Source organism: Sapajus apella, unplaced genomic scaffold, assembly GCF_009761245.1.
Source record: "Sapajus apella isolate SASKATOON/1434 unplaced genomic scaffold, GSC_monkey_1.0 scaffold74, whole genome shotgun sequence".
NCBI lineage: Eukaryota > Metazoa > Chordata > Mammalia > Primates > Cebidae > Sapajus > Sapajus apella.
The window spans coordinates 623,308-644,338 of record NW_022437014.1 but is presented as its reverse complement, the minus strand read 5'-3'; the positions used below and the strand labels follow the sequence as shown (position 1 = coordinate 644,338).

The 21,031-nt window shown below is 46.2% G+C and overlaps 1 protein-coding gene across 6 annotated transcripts in view; it reads right to left on the bottom strand.

The window, feature by feature from the left end:
• Window positions 1–2,307: 2,307 nt before the first annotated feature.
• SLC24A1 (solute carrier family 24 member 1) overlaps window positions 2,308–21,031 on the bottom strand; it is a 41,480-nt gene continuing 22,756 nt past the window's right edge. For 3 of the 6 annotated variants that reach the window (XM_032251012.1, XM_032251011.1, XM_032251010.1), the window contains 8 exons: window positions 18,327–18,435; window positions 13,530–13,616; window positions 12,371–12,462; window positions 7,985–8,339; window positions 7,425–7,861; window positions 6,606–6,695; window positions 5,562–5,728; window positions 2,308–4,549 (listed from right to left, as the gene is read on the bottom strand). In XM_032251012.1, coding sequence (XP_032106903.1) covers window positions 4,300–4,549; window positions 5,562–5,728; window positions 6,606–6,695; window positions 7,425–7,861; window positions 7,985–8,339; window positions 12,371–12,462; window positions 13,530–13,616; window positions 18,327–18,435 — 1,587 coding nt within the window. In that variant the 3' untranslated portion in view covers window positions 2,308–4,299. Of the gene's footprint in view, window positions 4,550–5,561; window positions 5,729–6,605; window positions 6,696–7,424; window positions 7,937–7,984; window positions 8,340–12,370; window positions 12,463–13,529; window positions 13,617–18,326; window positions 18,436–21,031 lie in introns of all 6 variants that reach the window. The other 3 variants (XM_032251013.1, XM_032251014.1, XM_032251015.1) reach the window with 3 other exon arrangements.

Sequence of the window (21,031 nt, the reverse complement as noted above, 5' to 3'; positions counted from 1 at the left end):
AACCAGTTTGTATTCTTCAAATATTCCAAATTTCAAAAAAATCTGAAATCCAAAACACTTCTGGTCCCAAATATTTCTGAGAAGGGATACTTAGCCTGTACTTTGTAAGCATGTGGTATGCAAATACCTATTTGTTTGGTAATGTGCAGTAGCCCAGCTTTATTTTAATTTCTCTCACTAGAACTTGAAAGCTGCTATTCGGCACTTTATCTCAGAACAGGAAGAGAAAGAGCAGACTGTCTGAGAGAACCCTTGTCCTTTGTGATAATGTTAGCATGCACTGCCTCTTCCTGTCTGGATACAAGACTAAGCTTTACTTCAAAACTGAACTCTCTAGCAGCTGCATAACTGTTTACCTTAATATCTTTAGTACTTGGTATCTTTTCCGCATACTACCTTGCTCCATTGGCCTCAAAGTAAACATATTTGGTAGCCTAATTATTTTTGTTTACAAAATTAGCAGTATACACCTTTAAGAATTTTAATCTTTGATTACAGAAGTCTGTGCATGTGCTTGTACTCAGATGGTAATAGCCTCTTCTGATAAAGTTACTGTTGCCTTTCCACAGTTCCTGTTCATTTGGATGGCTCTCTCCTTTTGTATTTAGAGATTTTCTTTTCAAATGTAGTACTGTGATAAAACTATTGCCGCAACTGGTAGGTTTTCTGCAAATGAAATTCTCCAGGTTTTGCTTCCTCATACACAGAAGGGCCTGAAGACCAGAAGTGTGCCTTTCGCTGTGCAGGCAGACTTGGGCCAGGATGTCCTGTAGGCTTTAGTGAACCCCCAATGATAGGCAGCTCTGCTCAGGTGCCCTCTCATTACACCTTTCATAGCATCCAGTCCCCTACACACAGCTGCACCTGCTGGGGGACCCTCCCACCAAAAAAGGGTCAGAACCAAGAGTATTCATTGGCACATAAGGACAACCAATACTTTACCAGGCTGGTATTACATTCCAATTCCTGCCCCTCTTTGGTATTCAATCTTTAAATAAATAATATTGATATAGACAGCTATAAAAGACCATGCCTGTAATTTGGTAAAACCATTTTCAGATCTATTGATGACAGTGCAATATAATGTTCAAAATATATAGTAACCATTTTGGTTGGGTACAGTGGCTCATGCCTTTAATCTCAGCACTTTGGCAGGTCAAGGCAGGTGGATTGCTTGAGCTCAGGAGTTCGAGACCAGCCTGGGCAACATGCCAAAACCCCATCTCTACAAAAAAATACAAAAATTAGCTGGGTGTGGTGGCACACCTCTGTCGTCCCAGCTACTGGGGGGGGCTGAGGCGGGAGGATCCCTTGAGCCTGAAAGGTGAGGCTACAATGAGCCATGTTCATGCCCCTGTACTCCAGCCTGGGTGACAGGGCAAGGCCCCGTATCTTTAAAAAAAAAAAAGTAAACCATTTAAATAATGTAAGTTTCAAAAACTTGGAATACATCTCCTTTTTCTGGTACTATGTAGAATCTCTACCCGTTAAATTGGGAAGAATTTAGAAATCTGGCTCAAACCTACTACCAGGGCCATCAAGGAAGTGCAGCATAAGGGGACTGAAGAAGGCATCCACGTAACCACTGACTTCCAATTCAGTGACCCATGTGGGACAGCTCAGACTTTCCAGGCTGAATGAATGACCTAGAATTTGTCACAAGTAACTATATACAGAATACTCTGCCTATAAAGTGAGAGGATCATCTCAATATTATCTTGATATTGTTATTTTTGAGACGGAGTTTCGCTCTTGCTACCCAGACTGGAGTGCAATGGCGCGATCTCGGCTCACCGCAACCTCCGCCTCCCGGGTTCAGGCAATTCTCCTGCCTCAGCCTCCCGAGTAGCTGGGATTACAGGCACACGCCACCATGCCCAGCTAATGTTTTGTATTTTTAGTAGAGACGGGGTTTCACCATGTTGACCAGGATGGTCTCGATCTCTTGACCTCGTGATCCACCCGCCTCAGCCTCCCAAAGTGCTGGGATTACAGGCTTGAGCCACCACGCCCGGCTATCTTGACATTTTTAAATGGTACTTTACCTCTAAAATGCATGATTTTAATATTATAGTAGGTTTGTAAATGTGTGAACAAAAAATTTAATTTCCAGGTAAAACCAGTTAGTCTTTTCAAAGTTACACAAGTTTTCTATCTCCCTGAAGTAATCTCTTTCTCTCCCCCAGTGAATTCCTACTCATCCATCAGCTTTCGTACTTGTCCTTTTCTGTAACAGTGTGAAGTGATCAGAACTTCCTTTCTAGGCAAAGGAGTATGCCAGAAATTCAGCAAACTGGGAAAAGGATGTGAGATTATTAGAGTTGGTTTTAATCATTACATGGATATTCCAGCACTTTATCATTACACAGCGTTTTGCGGTTCATCACTCCTTTCTCAGTCTGAGGAAAAGTGTCAGATCCTAGGCTGTGGGTGAGGAGGTTGGCATCCCCGAAGCTAACTGGAACTGGTTGCAGACACCTGTTAGCACCCAGAATTTTGAGGTTGGGACCTCCCTCCCAAAGGTATTTCTCTTTCCTCCTGTTCTTAGGCCATGGCTTTGGAAACCCAGCAGTGTAGCAGCATCAGGATTAAGGATAATTAATTTAAGAATGTGAAATTGGAAGATGATTCCATACTCTTCTCAGTCTTCTTGGGAGGATTCTGAAGAAGTGACCTAAAGATAAGGATGAGCCCATCCATGTTGTAAAATAAAATACATTGGGATTCACAGTTTATTGAAATTTAATAAAAATTATTTCCAAAGAATGGGAATCCTGGAGTAGCGAGGCAATTAATTAACCAGTCCATCTTAAAAGACGGAATACTTGGAACCCCTCAGCCATTGCTCAATGCCTAAATGTTTGGATTTTTTCACATCACATCTGTCCTATCTTTTCATCTTCAGTGACTCATTCCTCATGTTTGTAATTAAAGCCATATTTGCCATCATAATCTGCAGTCACCTGAGCTCATTTTGCTCTGAAGCCAGTGATAGTAAAATGTTTTATTTCTAATATGTCCCTTAACTTGATTCTAGTAAAAGCAGCAAGCAGTGGTATTTAATACACAGACTCATCAAATTCCACATAAAATGTTTAACCACATTTTTAAAAAATTCAAGTGTCCTTTACACTAGATTCCTTGGAAGTAATAATACACTTTTTCTCACCACGTTGTCATTGTGTTATGCATTCTTGGAATTTCCCCTTTGTAATTATCTTAAGATCCATTCATAAACCACAGAAGAAATCAGTCTTGCTTTGTAATCCTATCTAGGTTGACATACAAAAATAGCATTGCCCCACTGGATCTTTCACTTTATAAAGCAGATGTGGCTCTGATGATTTTGGACTCTTTAGAATGACCTCCCTTACCTCTCCACTCAAATGTCATTGTCGGGTGTGAACATGCTGGAGGGGTGGAGCCAGGACAGCTTTGTTAGAATGTCTAATTCCTCAAGGTGACCGCTGATGGAGACAACATGAACTTGGATGTTCTAATAAATAATACTTTTAAATAGCCTCTAGAGTAGTTTTCTTCCCTAATCTCCACTCCTTCCAATTCAAGGTTGAATTATAAATGTTTATTTTTCAGGCTGCTTTGTTTAATTTCACTTTTCAGAAACACAACAATAAGAGTTAAAGTAGTCCTCCTTTTAAGGTAGAAAATGCTGGTATAGATCCAGATGCAGTGGATTACAAAACGTGGAATGATCATTGATTCCTGTTATACCTCTTTTTTCCTGTAACCTTGGATCCTTAAACTCATCAATAACTGAACCTATGGTGATTACAAACCTGATAGAACCTCACATTTTGAACAGAAAGAGAGGAGACAGAAAATTGCAATGTGTGCTTGAGGCAGAGGCCAGGAAGGCTGAGATGTAGACCACGTCTCACATCTGCATCTTTTGGGCCAGCAGCCCTTCAGAAATGGTCAGGGAATGGTCAGCACAGACGCTTGTCTTACAGCTGCTGTGCCTACCCCAACCTTTGACCCCAGTTATCATTCAGAAAACCCTCTGGCTCCAGGGGTCCTTCTGCTGCCTCCACGTAATAGATGTCTGCATGAGTCGGGTAGAAACTCCACCCCTCCAGAGGTGAGGTTCTTAATCCACAGTGAGCTGCAGGTGTTTCCAAGGACAAACTTGAGTCTCAGATCACATTCACATCAGAGGTCCTTGGTCACTCAGTTCACTTTCCAGGATCATGTACGTTCTTTCATTAATGTCACAAGAGATAACAGTAACTTCCGGCATAGTCTTCTGATCTATGCCCATTGTGAGCAAGAGTGACTGACTCAGACAGATACAGGACAGGATATGATTCGATCTTCTAACATCACACTGATGATCAGGAATACAAAGTAAAGTAGGAACATTGTGAAGCCCAGGATCTTGTTCATTCTCCATTTACATGACGCAATTGAAGAGATCACAAACAGGAGCATGAGAAAAAGCAAAACAATTGCACAAAACAAGCCATTGCTGCTGACTGGCACTGGCTGTAATCCATTGATAAGAGAGAAAAGTAACCAAGGAACGGGCAAGCTGCAAGATTGAAGAAACAATGTGAATATTCTTAATGTTTATAATAATTCCATACACAAATAGTATTTTACAGTTTACGAAATATGTATTTTTCCACCAAGAAAAATTAAAATCTATGAAGTAGAGCAGAAATTATTAGCCCCATTTCACAGATAAGGAAACTAAGGTTCAAGGAAATCAAATTACTTGCCCAAGGACTCGCAGCTGATAACTAGAAGAGCTTAGATTAAAACTGAAGTGTTCTGAGTCTGAGCTTTTTAAAAATCTTCTGCATACTTCATGACTTCCGTATGACTCAGATCAGTTGATGTTCGCCTTTTTTTTTTATGCTGGGATTACCAGCACACATTACCACACCTGGCCCCAATGTGATATGAACTCTTAAATCTCTAAATTTTGATAAGGCCTACATTTCTTTTAATTATTTAGTGATGACAGCTGCCTTTTTACCTGCCCCTCACCCCAAATACACATACACAAATTCAAATTTAAGGAAACAAATCTGCCACCCAAAGTCAGGACATGATTAGGGAAGTGAAAATGGCCCCTCTTTCTGACAAGGTAGGGAGAATGGGGAAAGAGGATGGGTACAGGAGGATAAGGTATTTGCTTGTTATGCAAAATGCTGTTTAGAGCCTCTGAGCAGGAGTTCATATACAAAAGAGGACCAGGAGGTGAAACTGAGTCATTGCTCCTTCCAATCCCACCTCCACCGCCTTGAAAGTCAGTGAACAGAACATTTGACTGTATTTGGTAATAGAATGGATTGGACTTTGTTTTTCGATTTATCTGTAAATTCTGGTCAGTTTCATTTCAGGCAGCATTTTAGTTCTGTTATCCCATCTGTCTGTGATGAATGAAGGGAAGATATTTTGTTCCTTTGCAGAAACCAGCAATATAAATGCCCTTTTATTCTATGTATAATGAATAAAGCAGAAAACCAGTGAACAGAACCAATGCAGTGTTTTCCAGTCACACTTAACATGCTTTAGAAAGTAACGTTGCCACTCACCCCACAGTGATATCAAATATGTTACTGCCCACAGAGCTTGACACAGCCATGTCTCCCAGGCCCTTTCGAGCCACAATCACACTGGTGATGAGGTCAGGGATTGATGTGCCTGCTGCAAGGATGGTCAGGCCCATAATCTCTTCGGAAATCCCTATTGTTTCACCAACCTGGTAAACAGTAATGAGAAACCATGGCAACAGTAGGTGAAAAACCTGAGGCACATCAAAGCACTATCCACATCCTACTTTATGCAAACAGAATGCCTTCTAAAGAGCTCAGCCACACCCCCTCAGCCTGAGTGAGGGAGGGTGATAGGAGGACTAACAGCTGAGATAGCCACAGAGACAAGCAAGGCTCCTGCTCCTGACCAAAGGGACCATGTTGCTCTTCTTTTCACAAGTGGTCTACAAGTTACCTGCAGCAGATCTGCTGCTCACTGTCATTCCAACTCTAACACCTCTACTTCCCCACAAGAACTGCCCTTCCAAAGATCTGTTAAAGTCAGCATTTCTATTTCCAGGAATGTGGACACTTGCTGTGTCCCAGGAACTAAGAGGCTGGAGGTGGAAGTATGAGCAAGGTAACGTAGACCCTAATCTCAGCCTTTTAGAGAGGAAAGCTAGTAAACAAAGATTACAATGCAGTATTCCAGGCAGAACAGAAACACTATGGGCACTCAGGGGAAGACTAATGAAATGCCAGAGAGCATGCGAAACAGCTGGTTCTCAGAGTGTGCAGGGTTTCACCAGGTGAGAGGGATAGGTACATGGCGGAGAAGGCAGGAAATATGACTAATAAGCCATGGTCAGCTGGAATCAGGCAGGATTCCAAGGCCTTCATGCTGCAGGGTATGTCAGAAAAGCCAAAATTGAGAAGTACTATGTTCACCGGAATAAAAAGTCTACCTTTAAGCCTTTACAAACAACATAGAAACTGCACAGATTCACCTGATCCTCGAGACTCCCTGAGTACCGGAAATTCATCCTGAAGGAAAGTGTCCTTGGGACCTGCTGGTAGAGGATTTTGTTCCTGCTGTTCACTCACCTGGTGAGCCCACCACACCATGAGGTATGAGAACATGGCTATCCACACGATGGATCCCAGGAAGGTGAGAACAAAAAACTTCCTTGACTCCTGTTTGAAAGTTTGAAAAGGATGGGAAGTAAGTTGTAGAGGCTAAAGGTCTTTGGACCCTCTGAGCAAGCCCAAGAATCAGTGACAAGGTCTAATGGAAGAGTGATGGAGAGGAACTGGAGACATTTGACCTGAGGGCTCTCTCTCGGGGAGGACCTTGAGATGGATGGAAAAGGATGGGGGTGAGGGGTACACCTGTAGGGGAGTCCAGACAGTAGGGTGTGCAGCAGTCACCAGAGGGAAGAGAGCTGTCTCCTTGCCCTAGAACCAGGCCAATCTAGGCATTCGGTTTGGCTTTTGCAGCCTCCTTGTACCATTCTTTTCTGGTCAGATCTTTCCTTGCAAATAAGAATATTGGGTAGAAATAGCAGTGATTTCCCCGGGTTTTGAGAATACTCCTATGAAATATGGAGGAGGTTTAGTGACATCATTCCCAAATTAAAATCAAGAAACTGAGATAGGAGTCAAAGAGGGACTAGTGTACGCTCCTTATAGCTGTGGAAATAAGACACATTTGAGGTCTAGGGCCTCCCAAGTGCCATTGGTGTGTTGCCTGGGCACACGATCCCCCTGCAAGGCTTCAGTACCTTCCCAGATCTCAGTGGTGCACCCCTGCCAAGCTGGTTGTCCCTGGCCTCTTCCTCCCCATTAAGTGTGAGCCCTGGGTGCCTAAAGACCCCACAGCTTCCCTGGGGAAAAAAAGCCTGAGGTAAGGATGGACACACTTACCGGCCTTCGGACGTCAGGGACTGTCAGCCAGAGTGGGAACACGATGGGCAGGAGGAAGAGGTAAATGGCCTGCTTCTGCCTGGTTTCAGGCCAGTCCAGGGACAGCGGCTCTTCATTTTCCTCCTCCTCCTCCTGCTCCTCCTGCTCCTCCTCCTCCTCCTCCTCCTGCTCCTCCTGCTCCTCCTCCTCCTCCTCTTCCTCCTCCTCTTCCTTCTCCTCCTTTTCTTCCTCCTCTTCCTCCTCCTTTTCCTCCTCTTCCCTATCTCCTCCATCACTTCCCCCTTCATCTTTTATATCTTTCTCATCATTTTTGGCTTCATCACGATTTTCACCACTGAGTTCTTGGCTTTCAGTTTTGCCTTCATTACCTTTCATTTCACCGTCTTCTGTGCAGATTTCACCCTCACCTTCACCTTCATTGTCTCCTTTTCCTTCTGCTTCATTTTCATCTCCATGTTCTGCTCCGTTTCCTTGAGTTTCAGTTTCTCCTTCACCCTCTGGTTGAGTTTCACCTTCACCCTCTGGTTGAGTTTCACCTCCACTTTTGTCTTTGGTTTCACCTTCACCCTCTGGTTGAGTTTCACCTTCACCCCCTGGTTGAGTTTCACCTCCACTTTTGTCTTTGGTTTCACCTTCACCCCCTGGTTGAGTTTCACCTCCACTTTTGTCTTTGGTTTCACCTTCACCCTCTGGTTGAGTTTCACCTCCACTTTTGTCTTTGGTTTCACCTTCACCCTCTGGTTGAGTTTCACCTTCACCCTCTGGTTGAGTTTCACCTCCACTTTTGTCTTTGGTTTCACCTTCACCCTCTGGTTGAGTTTCACCCCCACTTTTCTCTTCGGTTTCACCTTCACCAACAGTTTTGCCCCCTTTGCCTGTCATTTCACCTGTGCTTTCAGCTTCAGCCACATCTTCCTGCAATCCAAAACCAACAGATTAATGTTTAGTAACTGCTCTGCTTGTTTTCCTTTTGTTGCTGCCCAATTTTTTTGTTGGTGTGCTTCTCAGAATGTGTCTGAAAACTTAACTATGAGGAGAAAACTGGTGTGATAATTCCTATGACCAAAGTCCTACCTAGTGGCTACCCAGCTTTTATTTGATCATATCCAGGGGCGGAAAACTCACCACCTAAAGCAAAGCAGCTTCTGTCATCTTTGACACCTCTGATTCATCTGAAGTCCATATATATATCAGAGTTCTACCCCCATGTATAGGTTTACTCTTTGATGCCTTACAAAACATCAGTATTCCATGAGACAGCTCTCTTCCCTGGGTTAAAGATTCCCAGGTCCTTATATCATTTGTACATGCTATGGCCTAGAGCCTCCTCCCCATCCTTGTGAACTCATTTTAATTAGCTTATATCCCAGGAGGAGGGTATCCAAAACTGAACACAGAACATTGCAGGGAGTGAAATAGGACTATCACTCCCTTGTCTTAGATACGATGCTTCCATTAATGTTGCCTAATACGGCATGACATCCTTTGGTGGCCACAATGCATTGCTGAGTCTACTAAAACTCCTAAATTGTTTTATTACCTTATATGTATAAAATAAGGATGATAATACCTATTTATTAAGGGTTTTTATATGCCAGGCACCATGGGAAGTAGTTTAATAATAATAGCTAGCACTTACTGTGTTTTATGAATCAATTAATTCATGATATAGATAGAATTATGCCCATCTTATAGATGGAGAAACTAGAGCAAAAGGAATTAAGTAACTTGCCCATGGTCCACATAGTTTGTAAGTGATGAATTTGGGATTTGAATATGGATGGTCCACCAAACTACCCCGCTTTACCAATACCAGGTAAAGGGCCAAATGAGATGTCTGGCTTCCAAACCTGGTAGCCTGAGGAGCCTAGTTGAAATACAGATTTTTCGGCCAGGCATGGTGGCTAATGTCTGTAATCCCAGCACTTTGGGAGGCCGAGGGGGACAGATCATGAGGTCAGGAGTTCAAGACCAGCCTGGCCAACATGGTGAAACCCTGTCTCTACTAAAACTATAAAAACTAGCGGGGCGCAGTGGTGGGCACCTGTAATCCCAGCTACTCAGGAGGCTGAGGCAGGAGAATTGCTTGAACCTGGGAGGTGGAGGTTACAGTGAGCCAAGATTGTGCCACTGCACTCCAGCCTGGGTGATGGAGCAAAACTCCATCTCAAAAAAAGAAAAAAAAAGAAATACAGATTTTCTGATCCCACCTGGACCAACTAAATTAGAATCTCTAGGATTGGAAGCCAGGAGTCTGTATTTCAAAATAACTCACAGATGTTCCTAAAACATCCACTTTTAGCCCAGTGTTTGGGAGCCACTGACTGTCTCCACATACCCTAAAAGCCACTGATAGTGGGGTCTGGTCTCAGACATAGATGCCTATGTCTCAACTACTCAGGCAGCTGATGCAGTAGAATTGCTAGAGCCCAGGAGTTCCAGGCCAGCCTGGGCAATAAAGCGAGACCCCATAACCCCATAAAAAACGTAAGAGATAAAATTAAAAGCCATTGATTTGGAGTGTCCTCAGATTAGGCACCCGTCTAATGTATAGCAACATGCTGGTCCATCCCTTGAGCAGTGCCCTGGGCTGTGTGTTCATGGAGTAAATATGTTTTCTGTAACAAATGTCAAATATTGGCAACCCCAAAGGCTGCTGAGTGATTCTCAATTGTGATGCACATTAAGATCACCTGGAGGCTTTTTAAACCATTGATGCCCAATGACACACCCAGATATTCTGATTTAACTGGTTGAGAGGCTGGTCCCAGTGCAGCGGTGTTTACAACTAATTGATCACAACCAGTTACTGATTTCTTTGTTCCTTCTCCACTCCCATTGCTTCACTTGACTAACCTTAAAAAAAAAAAAAAAAAGAAAGAAAGAAAAAAAATAACTGGTTGAGAGTGGGGCCTGGTCTTTTTTTTTTTAACTTCCCCAAATTATTCTAATATGCAACCAGGGTTGAGAACTCCCCAATGAAAAAGTCAAATAGTAGCTGGTGAGGCCTGCGGTTTGAACTGGGAATGAGGATTCCTATCAGGTGGAGAATGCTTCCCAGAGGAGATGACAAGTCATTGAAACCCATAAGTGTGGGAGTGTTGGCCCATGTGCACCCTCTTCTCTGAAGACCATCACTCCTAATAGCCCCAGCTGAGCAGGTAGCTTCCCCTTCCCGCATTGGAGTCAAGTCAGCCAGCCATAGCCAGTTAGACACAGCCTGGGTCCTTGACCAAGGAGCTGGGTTAAACTGATTCTCTCTCTTCTTTTTTTTTTTGAGATGGAGTCTCACTCTGTCACCCAGGCTGGAGTGCAGTGGCACGATCTCGGCTCACTGCAACCTCCGCCTCCCGGGTTCAAGCGATTCTCCTGCCTAAGCCTCCCAAGTAGCTGGGACTATAGGCACGTGCCACCACACCTGGCTAATTTTTGTATTTTTAGTAGAGACAGAGTTTCGCCATGTTGACCAGGCTGGTCTCGGACTCCTGACCTCAAGTGATGTGTCCGCCTCCGCCTCCCAAAGTGCTGGGATTACAGGCGTGAGCCACCGCACCCGGCCTGATTGTCTCTCTTTTAATTCTGGAAACCAGTCACTGATTTCCCCTGTGGACTGCAGGACTGGGGTAGTGTTTTGGGGTTATACGTGCTCATAAGGAAACAAATGAAGGCAGCCTGACAAGAGAGGCCCGTGATAGAGCCTATACCCAGAGAAGGGATGTGAGGGACAGCGAGACATGGAATGAGAAGCCACCAGGGTCACAGATGCCTTCTCAGGCCTAGGTCCAGCTCTTCATGAGATCAAGCTTCACTTCGTGCCCTGGGATTCCAAGGGATACCTCTGTATCCTCTTAATCCCATTTACCTGAGCTAGTGGTAATAGGCCTACTCATGTTACCATGAAGCTTAGATTCTGAACCCAAAGTTGCTGGCTTAAGGATGAAATATAATCAAGTGCTTCTGGGTATTGAATGGAGAGGAGAAAAGAGATGGAACTTGCAAATGGAATGTTTTTTACTGTCAGTCACTCAACATATATTGAGCACAACTGTGTACCAGGCATTCTGTTTCCCTCTGTAGGGGAGACAGGGGTAACTCAGACTTCGATCTTGCCTTCAGGAACCTCACCACCTAGTAGGCTCAGGATACAGGAAAGGCAATTGGCAAAAGTCCTGAGATAGGTGCAGAGTGCCAGGGGCATTTAGATTTGGAGCGGATCAAGGCAGCTACATGACAAAGATGTTTATACTGGCCAGAGGCCAGGGAGAAGGCTGGGAGTGCGTGACAAGATGAGGATATATGAAAATGGAGGAGAAAAGGCATTCTAGGGAGAGGAGCCTCAGAAGGTTTGAAGGCCTTCGCCCAGCAACCCTCCCACCTGCATTTCAAGCTTCCCATGTGAGCCAAAGCTGGGAGGTAGAAAAACATGGAGACAAGAAATCTAGTTTGGCCGGAACATGGTGGAAGAAGAGACCATGGAGCTGTAAAGACAGAGCAGTGTCAGGACTTAGGAAGCTCTGCAGACAAGGCTGGGAAACCTGACCAGGTGCAGTAGGCAATGAGGAGCCTCAGCAGGTTCGAAGGCCTTCACCCAGCAACCCTCCTATCTGCATTTCAAGCTTCCCAGTGCTCTTGAGCTACCTGGTCTCACTGTCGCCTAGTTGCTGACAGAGACCCACTAACAATTATTCCTTATGTTCTTATAGCATGTGACAGTTCACAATACATCGTCAATATATTAGTTCACTGATACTAAGATGTTCCAGTGAGTTAATTGGCTCCATGAGATATTGGTATTTTTGAAATGATCTTCAGAGAAAGAGTAATATTTACCCCTAGAGGACTGAACCTCAAATAGGATTTCAGACCTTCAGGGAGGATGTATTTGTGGTCAGCAACTCCTTCGCTGGACTTCTCCAGTTTCATCTGTGGAAAGGATGGGTGCTTACCTGACCACCCGGATTCTTCTTCTGATCTCCCTTGATGTCTGGAGCAGGGGCTGATGTGACCGTGACCACAGGGAACTTGGCTGGCTCCTCCTCTTTAAAGAATAAAAGGGACTACATCAGAAGAGTGGACAAGGCTCTGAGGGAAGCTGGTAGAGACACTGGCGTAAGTGGCTGCAAGGCTATTTGACTTCAGGGTTTCTGAAGGTTTATTTGGGGGAATTTCTTGCTGGTAGGAAAAGAAAGATGATGTGAATTGTTATTGCCCTGACCTATCTGCAGATGAGCAGACAGCTGGCAAGTGACCATTCTTGCTCCCCTGTAACTCACAGACATTTCCCTCCTGGCCATTGTGGCCAAGGACACTGTCAACAGCTGGGCAGCCAGAACAGGCAAAGGGCAAAGCTCCCAGCACTTGGAGTCTGACCCTTTGCCTGATTCCAAAGGCAGTAGCTTTTGAAGCCTTGGAACAGGATTGACAGGAAGGGAAACCTGGGAAGTCTGGGAAGCTAGGTTTAGGTAGGGTTCTTTCACTTCTTGGCTGTGTGGCTTTGGGAAGTCACTTGACCTCTCTGAGCCTCATGTGTATAGGATGGGAAGAATGACTGCTACTCCACCTCTCTCTAGGGTAGCTGGATGGATCAGGCAGTGTGCTGTGCAGAGCCCACATGGCAGTGGCTGTCCCACTTTCTCAGTCCTAGCTGCCACACAGATAGGGACTTCTGTGACACCAGACCCCTGATAGCCTTCCCTCACTGGGGTTGCTGGTTTCAGACCCAGTAACTAGCAACACTGTCCTTGTACAGAAGAGACAAGAAGAAGAAATAAAATCCAATAGTCTCATTTGGGATGAGATTTAGCAAAAAGAAGTAGAAGTTCAACAATCCTCTAGCCTTCCCTTGCCTACCCTACCTGAGGAAAATGGAGAGAAAGCTGTATGGGGCTACTCTCAGACCAGCAGCCATGTCAGCAAGACAGCACCTGGGAAGGAGGAGTCTAGAGCGGAGCGGTATTCAGGGCAATATCTGACCCTCACTCTGACTGGCTCACAAAGACGTGTCTCAGCCCCTGGCCTGGCTGGCTGCCGCCTCCAGGCCAAACTCACTACTGACAACAGGGAGAGTGGGCAGGAGAAAACCCGCTGGTGTGGCCATCTTCTCACCCTCTGGTTTGCTTTCTGCTTTGGCTTGGGGTTGGGCTCTGGCCTCTTGATTCAAGCTCTCCTCCTCCTTCTCCTTGGCGAGGCGAACTGCAAATGAGAAAGGATATACATCTTACCTGGGATCGCAGGATCATCCCTACCACACCCTTTCAGTTAGGACAGTCAGCAGAGCAGCCAGAGGGCAGCTGCAGAATGTGGGAAAAGGCTGCCCTGGGGGTTGTGACATCTGGATTCTGATCCTACTAGGCCTATTTGTGATGCTTAATTCCCAAAGATTTGTCTTAACATTTTCTGCATTGCCACTGACTGGCCGTGACCAAAGGTAAGTCACTTCCCTTTTCACGGCCTATTTCCTCTCTGGTAAAATGACATGGTTGGACTCAGGGCCAAGAAATAGGATTTATTTCCTTTACAAGTTCAAGTGATGGCCTGCCTGGGTACTGAATTGAGAGGGACTCTGACCCAGGCTTTGTAGGAAAGTACCATGATTGATTGGCAATATCTGTGATGAACATGAAATGGAGAAATAATTGCAAGGAGATGTTTTTTGCCACCTTTGGACTATAGTATCTTTGTAGCTAAGAAGCTCTACTATAGCTCCAAGGGGACGACGGATGGCCATGTTCATAAACCTTCCATCTCCAGTAGAAAAGGGGAAATTATTCACCAAGAAGCTCTCAGCCACACCCTTTTTGACCCCAGGCACAATAAGAGCCTGAGAAGGACCCCCTTCAGATTCCTGTGCACGTGCTTTCCTAGAGGCCCACAGAGCAGCATGCACAGAATTGTGCTGCCCTGATTTCCAGGCGAGAAACACAAGGCAGGCAATTTTCTTCCACCGTGACTATGTGACAGGAAGCATGCAAGTACTTTACATGTGTAATGTCGAGAGGGGAAGAAGGAACAAGGCTCAGATGAAGGAGCGCACAGCTGTGTGGCCTGGGAGGGTGAGGGCAGTGGCACAAGTGATAGAACAAAGTGGTGTTGGGCTGGGCGTGGTGGCTCAAGCTTGTAATCCCAGCACTTTGGGAGGCTGAGCTGGGCGGATCACGAGGTCAAGAGATCGAGACCATCCTGGCCAATATGGTGAAACCTGTCTCTACTAAAAATACAAAAATTAGCTGGATGTGGTGGTGTGCATCTGTAGTCACAGCTACTTGGAAGGCTGGGGCAGGAGAATCACTTAAACCTGGGAGGTGGAGGTTGCAATGAGCTGAGATCGTGCCACTGCACTCCAGCCTGATGACAGAGTAAGACTCCGTCTCAAAACAAAAACAAAAACAAAAACCAAAGTGGTGTCATGGGATCTATGGGATCTATTCTGAAATTAGGTCGGCTCTGCCCCATAAGCACTGGGTGACTTTGGGAAGCCTGCATGCCCTCACTAAGCCTCAGCATCCTCTCTCTAAAAAGGGAATACCATAATATCCTCAAGGCACTGATGTGATGAGGGTTCATGAGACAAAATAAATAAAAACACCTTCACTGCTGCAAATGCTGGCCTCACTCCTATTGTTACTTTAGCATGGATTCCAGAGCCTGCTGACCTGAGTTTGAATATTAGTTCTGCCACTTGCGCTATAGCTGTGGACCTAACTGGGTGATTCCTTATGCTCTCTGTACTTCAGATTCTTCATCTATAAAATCTCCCAGAGTTGGTGACAGAGCAAGTGAATTTATACATGAATATGCTCAAAACAGTATCTGACATCTGGAAAGCACTATATAACTTTCAGCTGTAATGACACAACAACAATGATGAAAACAAATTGACTGGAGTAGTTGAGAGCAGCTGTCCTACCTGGGAAGCAACCCCACAGAGACGATGCCCAGCATTCCAGAGGGCCCGAGTTAGAAGGAACCCTGGAGATCATCTAGTTCGTAGTACAGATGAACCGAGAGGAAACAGAGAAGCTGGAAAGTGCAATCTGGGAAGCTGGGTGGATCAAAGCCTCTGCCCGGCTCCAGGATAGGCAGAAAACAGATAAATGGGTCTGGAATTTCCTCCTCTCCACCTCTCTCCTAAACTCTCAGAGACAGTTCAGTTGCAGCTGGCCCTGGCAATAAGCTCCACGGGTAGAGCCGCCACTATGACACATGTGTCCCTCGAAGTGGGCTGGTGGGCCTGGGTCCTCATCAGAACTGAGAGGTCAGGGGCCAACACACCATTGCCTCCTTCATCCAGACAACCCCAGTGCCCCCTTGGCACTAATCAAGCCTTGAAGCCTTCTGTTGAGCAACCTGTAGCTGCTGTCACAGGAGGGCTCCCTTGGCTCTGGTCTCGGCACTGAGTACCTGCTGACTGTTGGCTGGAAGGGCTAGCAAAAAACAAGCTTCCACTTTTCCTTCTCATCCCTCACAGCCTAGCCTCTCACTTCCCATGTTACTGAGGAAAGCAGGTCAGCTGCAGGGTCTCCCCCACCCTGTCTCACACATATCCAAGTGAAATCACCGCAAGAGGCATGGGACCCTGGAGAGGAAAAGCCCTTTCACAGAAAGGTGAGAGTTTAGACCCCAGGAAACGTCCTTTCCACGGATCAGCTCTGTGGAAAGAGCTGAACACCTGGAAAAAGTGGAAACATCTGGATGGCCATCTGGAAACAGCATACGTAAACACAAATGTGCATCTAGAGTCTGGGGAATAAAGGCCCTCATCACAGCCCTTCACGGTCCCCGCCCCTCCCGCACATAGTCTCAGGGTGTAGAATCAGGCTGGGCTGCTGAGCACGATTGAATCCCAGAGGACATCTGCAGTCATGCACTGTGAGAGCCATTTCCTGTCCCAAAGACGCCCAGAGACAATGTACCAGCATGCCCGTCCTCCCTGGGATGGCTGCTGCTGGTTCCTGGGCACTTGTTTCCTCACATGCTTCTCCTCTCTCAGCGTGGCTGGATCATCGCTTTAACATCAATCTCCTCTGACCTCAGCCTGGCCTGAACATCACGTAATCCTGTTAGGACAAGTAGGCCAGCTGGAGGCTGTTGGTCATGCAAGTGGCCCAGCTGGGGGCCCTCTAGTCCCATCCAAGAGAAGGTCTTTATTGTCAGGACTTCACTAGTCAGTGATTCCTCTGGGAGTGGCCACTCATGACCCAGAGATCGAGCTTTCCTCACAGGGCTGAGGCCAGAGCCCCCCAGCACTCATCACCGGAGGCTGCCAGGGGCTGCAGCTTCCATTCCGCAAACCCCAGAGGTACCATCTTTCTGGGGCTGACATTTGTGGAAGGCCTCTCTCGCAATGTCTGCTGAGGCTTACCTTCAGGAATTTCTTTTTACTTCTTTTTTTCCCCCCTCTCTTTTTTTCCTAACAGCTCCATTAGCAGCTTAGATTATTTTTTTTCTCCCTTTCTCTCTCCCTCTGTTCTTACCTTGACGAATTCCTAAGGAAGGTTTCATCACTTGTCTGATGTAGCTTTTCACAGTATTTTTTTTTTAATTTTTAAAATTTTTTTGAGATGGAGTCTCACTCTGTTGCCTAGGCTGGAGTGCAGTGGCTCAATCTCGGCTCACTGCAACCTCCACCTCCTAGGTTCAAGCGATTCTCCTGTGTCAGCCTCCCGCGTAGCTGGGATTATACGGATCCACCGGTGCGCCTGGCTAATTTTTTTGTATTTTAGTAGAGATGAGGTTTCACAGTGTTGCCCAGGCTGGTTTCGAACTCCTGAGCTCAGGCAATCCCCCCACCTCAGCCTCCCAAAGTGCTAGGATTATAGGTGTGAGCCACTGCAACCAGCCCGTATTTTTTTTTTTTTTTTTAACAACTGACAACCCAAATATTGTCTCTGAAAAGGACTTCAGAATCTAAAGAAAATTCTGAGTCCCAAAAATCTGTCCTTGAGCCAGAACTGTCAGTCAGAGTGCTCCCTGGGACTCAGTGGATCATTCTGTGGTGTCATGTTCAGCTTGGCCCTCAGCCCTCCTGCCCAACTGCAGTCCGAGCCCTTGGCTTTTGTCCAAAGGCAAGCCTTTCCTTGATGGATCTCCTGGCTGGGCTCCGGTTCTGCACCAGAGCCCCAGAGACAGCGGGGCTCAAGGAGAGCAGGAAAGTAACTGAGAGGTGCCCTTTAGGGGTCCGAGATGCATCGGGCAACTATCTTGAGAAGCAGAAGGCAGGATTTGGTAAGGTGCATAGTGAGAATCTCAGCCACTGCCACCATTTGTCAAATTGGACAACAGCCCCCCGCTGTACTTTGGGCCCTGCTCTTACCCTCATCACCCCTAGAAGGCTCCTGGCAGTTTCCAGGGTGTCCTTCAGGGTTCCTGACTGGAGGAGGAGTTAACAGGTTTCTTAAGACTCCAGAGTTGAATATAAAGCAAAAGGAAGTGCCACTAAGAACTTCTGGGCTTTGGGACCCTACAAGCGATGTCCCCAGAAGCAGCCCAGGCCAGTCAGCCTGGGTCAAGCTGTCTGGCTAGACGCTCTCCGTGGAACACTGGGGCTGACTCCTGGGCAGTGGGCCTTGCAGGGCAGCCCCAACCCAGCCCTGTGCAGAGCACAGCTGCAGGTTAACCTCTTCGTTTTATAGGGAGGGACAGAGGCAGGGAAGTAGCGGGATGTGGATACTCAAGGACCTTTGCTTTCATGTTCCTTGTTGCCCTCTCTTGGTGAGACCCGTCTTGGTCTCTACCCTCTTTCCCAGACTGTCTGACTTTTACTACCCACTCTTTCCTCTGCTTATTCTCTCTTCCCACCCCCTCCTCACTGCCTCTCAGATTTTCAGGTCCCAGTTCTTCTCCAGCTACAGGAGGGAAGGAGTGGATGGGACAGATGTGGGTGTCTGGGGAGGCCTTGCTTACCTTCCCTCAGGGGGTCCAGGCTGTGGAGCATGAGCTGGTAGATGGTGCTGCGGATGGTGCTGTTGTGCAGAGAGGTCGAGCTGCTCCCTCGGGTCAGCAAGGATGGGAGCTGAGCAAGAGGAAACCCTCAGTGGGCCCCTGTCCAAGACAGGGGAGGAACCCCACCAGGGCATCACTAACCTTGCCTCTTTCCCATAAAGATCAGGGAGAAAGCACAGATGCTTTATCCTGACCTCCACTCTTCCTCCACCTCCAACCAGGAGAGCTACACTGCTTTCTTTCTCAGCCTCCCCTCAGCTCCTCCAGGACTATTTTGTTCTATGTACTGGATAATTTCCCAAGGTCTCCACAGGGAGCAGACCCAGTGTATTAAGGGTACCATATTACCAAGGGTTTGCACATCCCTGCAAGTACACACTCAGGAACACTCCCTCAACCACACACCACACAGACAGCACCACCGCACATGGCTACAGCCCTTTACAGTCGACAAAGAGCATTATGTTTTATCATTGCCCCACTCCCAGAGATAAGCAAAGCTGTGATTCCCATCTATGGAAAGGGAAATTAAAACTCAAAGAAGCTAGGAGGCTTGGCCAAGGTCACGCGGGAAGTCAATGAAGCAGAGTAGTATCCAGGTCTTCTGATTCTCACACCAGTTTTTGTTTGTGTTTTTTCCCTATGTGCTTGGAGACCTTCACAGGTACACACACACACACACACATCTATGCTGTACAGACACAGATGTGACGCTTATTCATAGTAATACACTGATTTACAATAGAGCATCCAAAGACAACACTCCCACACTTGCTGAGTCCTCCCTCCCCACCTTCCCCCCTTCTCCCCCTCCCCCCCCTCTTTCTCGCTCCTTTCTTCCCCCTCATTCCTCTGCATCCAAAGTCTTCTGCCATCTAGTGGCTGTGGTGACACAGTACTTCACCACAAGTCTAGAGATTTTCTTTGGATGGAGGAGGCTCTTTAGGTTAGGTTTGGAACTGTTTAACAGTGAGCACATTCTGTGATACTAAATTCAGCTGTGTGCTCTGGTAAGTGCTAGCGTTTTGGGAAAACTACTGTATGGGGCAGCCAGCTGGGAAGTGGGACAGCCCTAGACAATCCAAGATGAAGAAGCATTAAGCCTGTAGGATTTACCATCTGAACCATTAGCTTGTCACTTTATACTCACAACCTTGTAAGGCAATTTGAACTTTAAAAAAAAAAAAAAGCACTGTTTAACGTTTCACTTGCATTAATTGTCTACCAGCTACATCTAGACTCTACATGCTTTCTTTTTTGGCCATGCAGCACAGTAGGTGCTCAGTAAAGGTAAGCTGAATGAGTAGACACTCCAAGTGACCTTTAGTGCTTTTGTTTTATTATTATTTTGTTGTTGTTTTGAGACAGAGTATCACGCTGTCACCCAGGCTGAAGGGCAGTGGTGCAACCTTGGCTCACTGCAGGCTCCATCCCCCAGGTTCAAGTGATTCTTCTGCCTCAGCCTCCCAAGCAGCTGGGTTTACAGGTGTGTGCCACCATATCCAGCAAATTTTGTATTTTTAATAGAGATGGGGCTTCACCACATTAGCCAGGCTGGTCTCGAACACCTGGCCTCAGTTGATCCACCCACCTCAGCCTCCCAAAGTGCTGGGATTACAGGTGTGAGCCACTGCGCTCAGCCTTATTATTTTTTGAGACAGAATCTTGCTCTGTTGCCCAGGCTGGAGTGGAGTAGCACAATCATGACTCATTGCAGCCTTGACCTCCTGTGCTCAAGCAATCTTCCTACCTCAGCCTCCCAAGTAGCTGGGACTACAGGCATGTACCACCATACCCTGCTAATTTTTGTATTTTTTGTAGAGCTGGTGTTTCGCCATGTTGTCCAAGCTGGTCTCCAACTCCTGTGCTCAAGTGACTCACCCACCTCTGCCTTCCAAAATGCTGGTATTACAGGTGTGAGTGACTGGCTAATTTTTTTTTTTTTTTTTTTGTATAGACCAGGTTTCTCTATGTTGTCCAGGCTGGACTTGAACTCCTGTGAGACCAGCAGACCTCCTCCTTCACCCCCACAAAGGGATGGGATCACAGGTGTGAGCCAGCACACCCAGCCTTGGCTGCCCTCAGCAATCATCTTTACCTTCTCAGAAAATATAGAAAATAGTGCTTGATCTAGGGCCATTCACCCATCCCTCCAACTTATTCATTCATTTGGTTTTTATTTACTGAGAACCTGCTATACTACTTATATGGTGCTATTCTGGTGGCTTTAGGGATACAAAGATGTTTAGGACATGGATTCTGTGTCCAGAAAGAAATTGAGACCAATGATAACACAGATGCATGACAAAAAAGAAGGTGGTTCCTGAAATAAAAGCCACAGATAGGTGCTGTGCTGGGATGGTCAAGGAAGCTTTCTGAAGTAGGTAGAATTTGAGTAAACTTTGAACGATTAGGGGAAGTCTGAATGCTTGAATACACATTGCTAAATGAATGAATGAACATAAAAATGAATGAAACAGAGCATAAAAAATCTGCATATGAAGGGCGCACTGTGCATTTTAGCAAATCCCCCCAACTCTTTCATAACACATGACCCCATTGGCCCAGCCATCTCACTATTTCTCACATCCAACTCTCACCCAAAGAGTTCTATTTTTTTTTTTTAAGATGGAGTCTCGCTCTGTTGCCCAGGCTGTAGTGCAGTG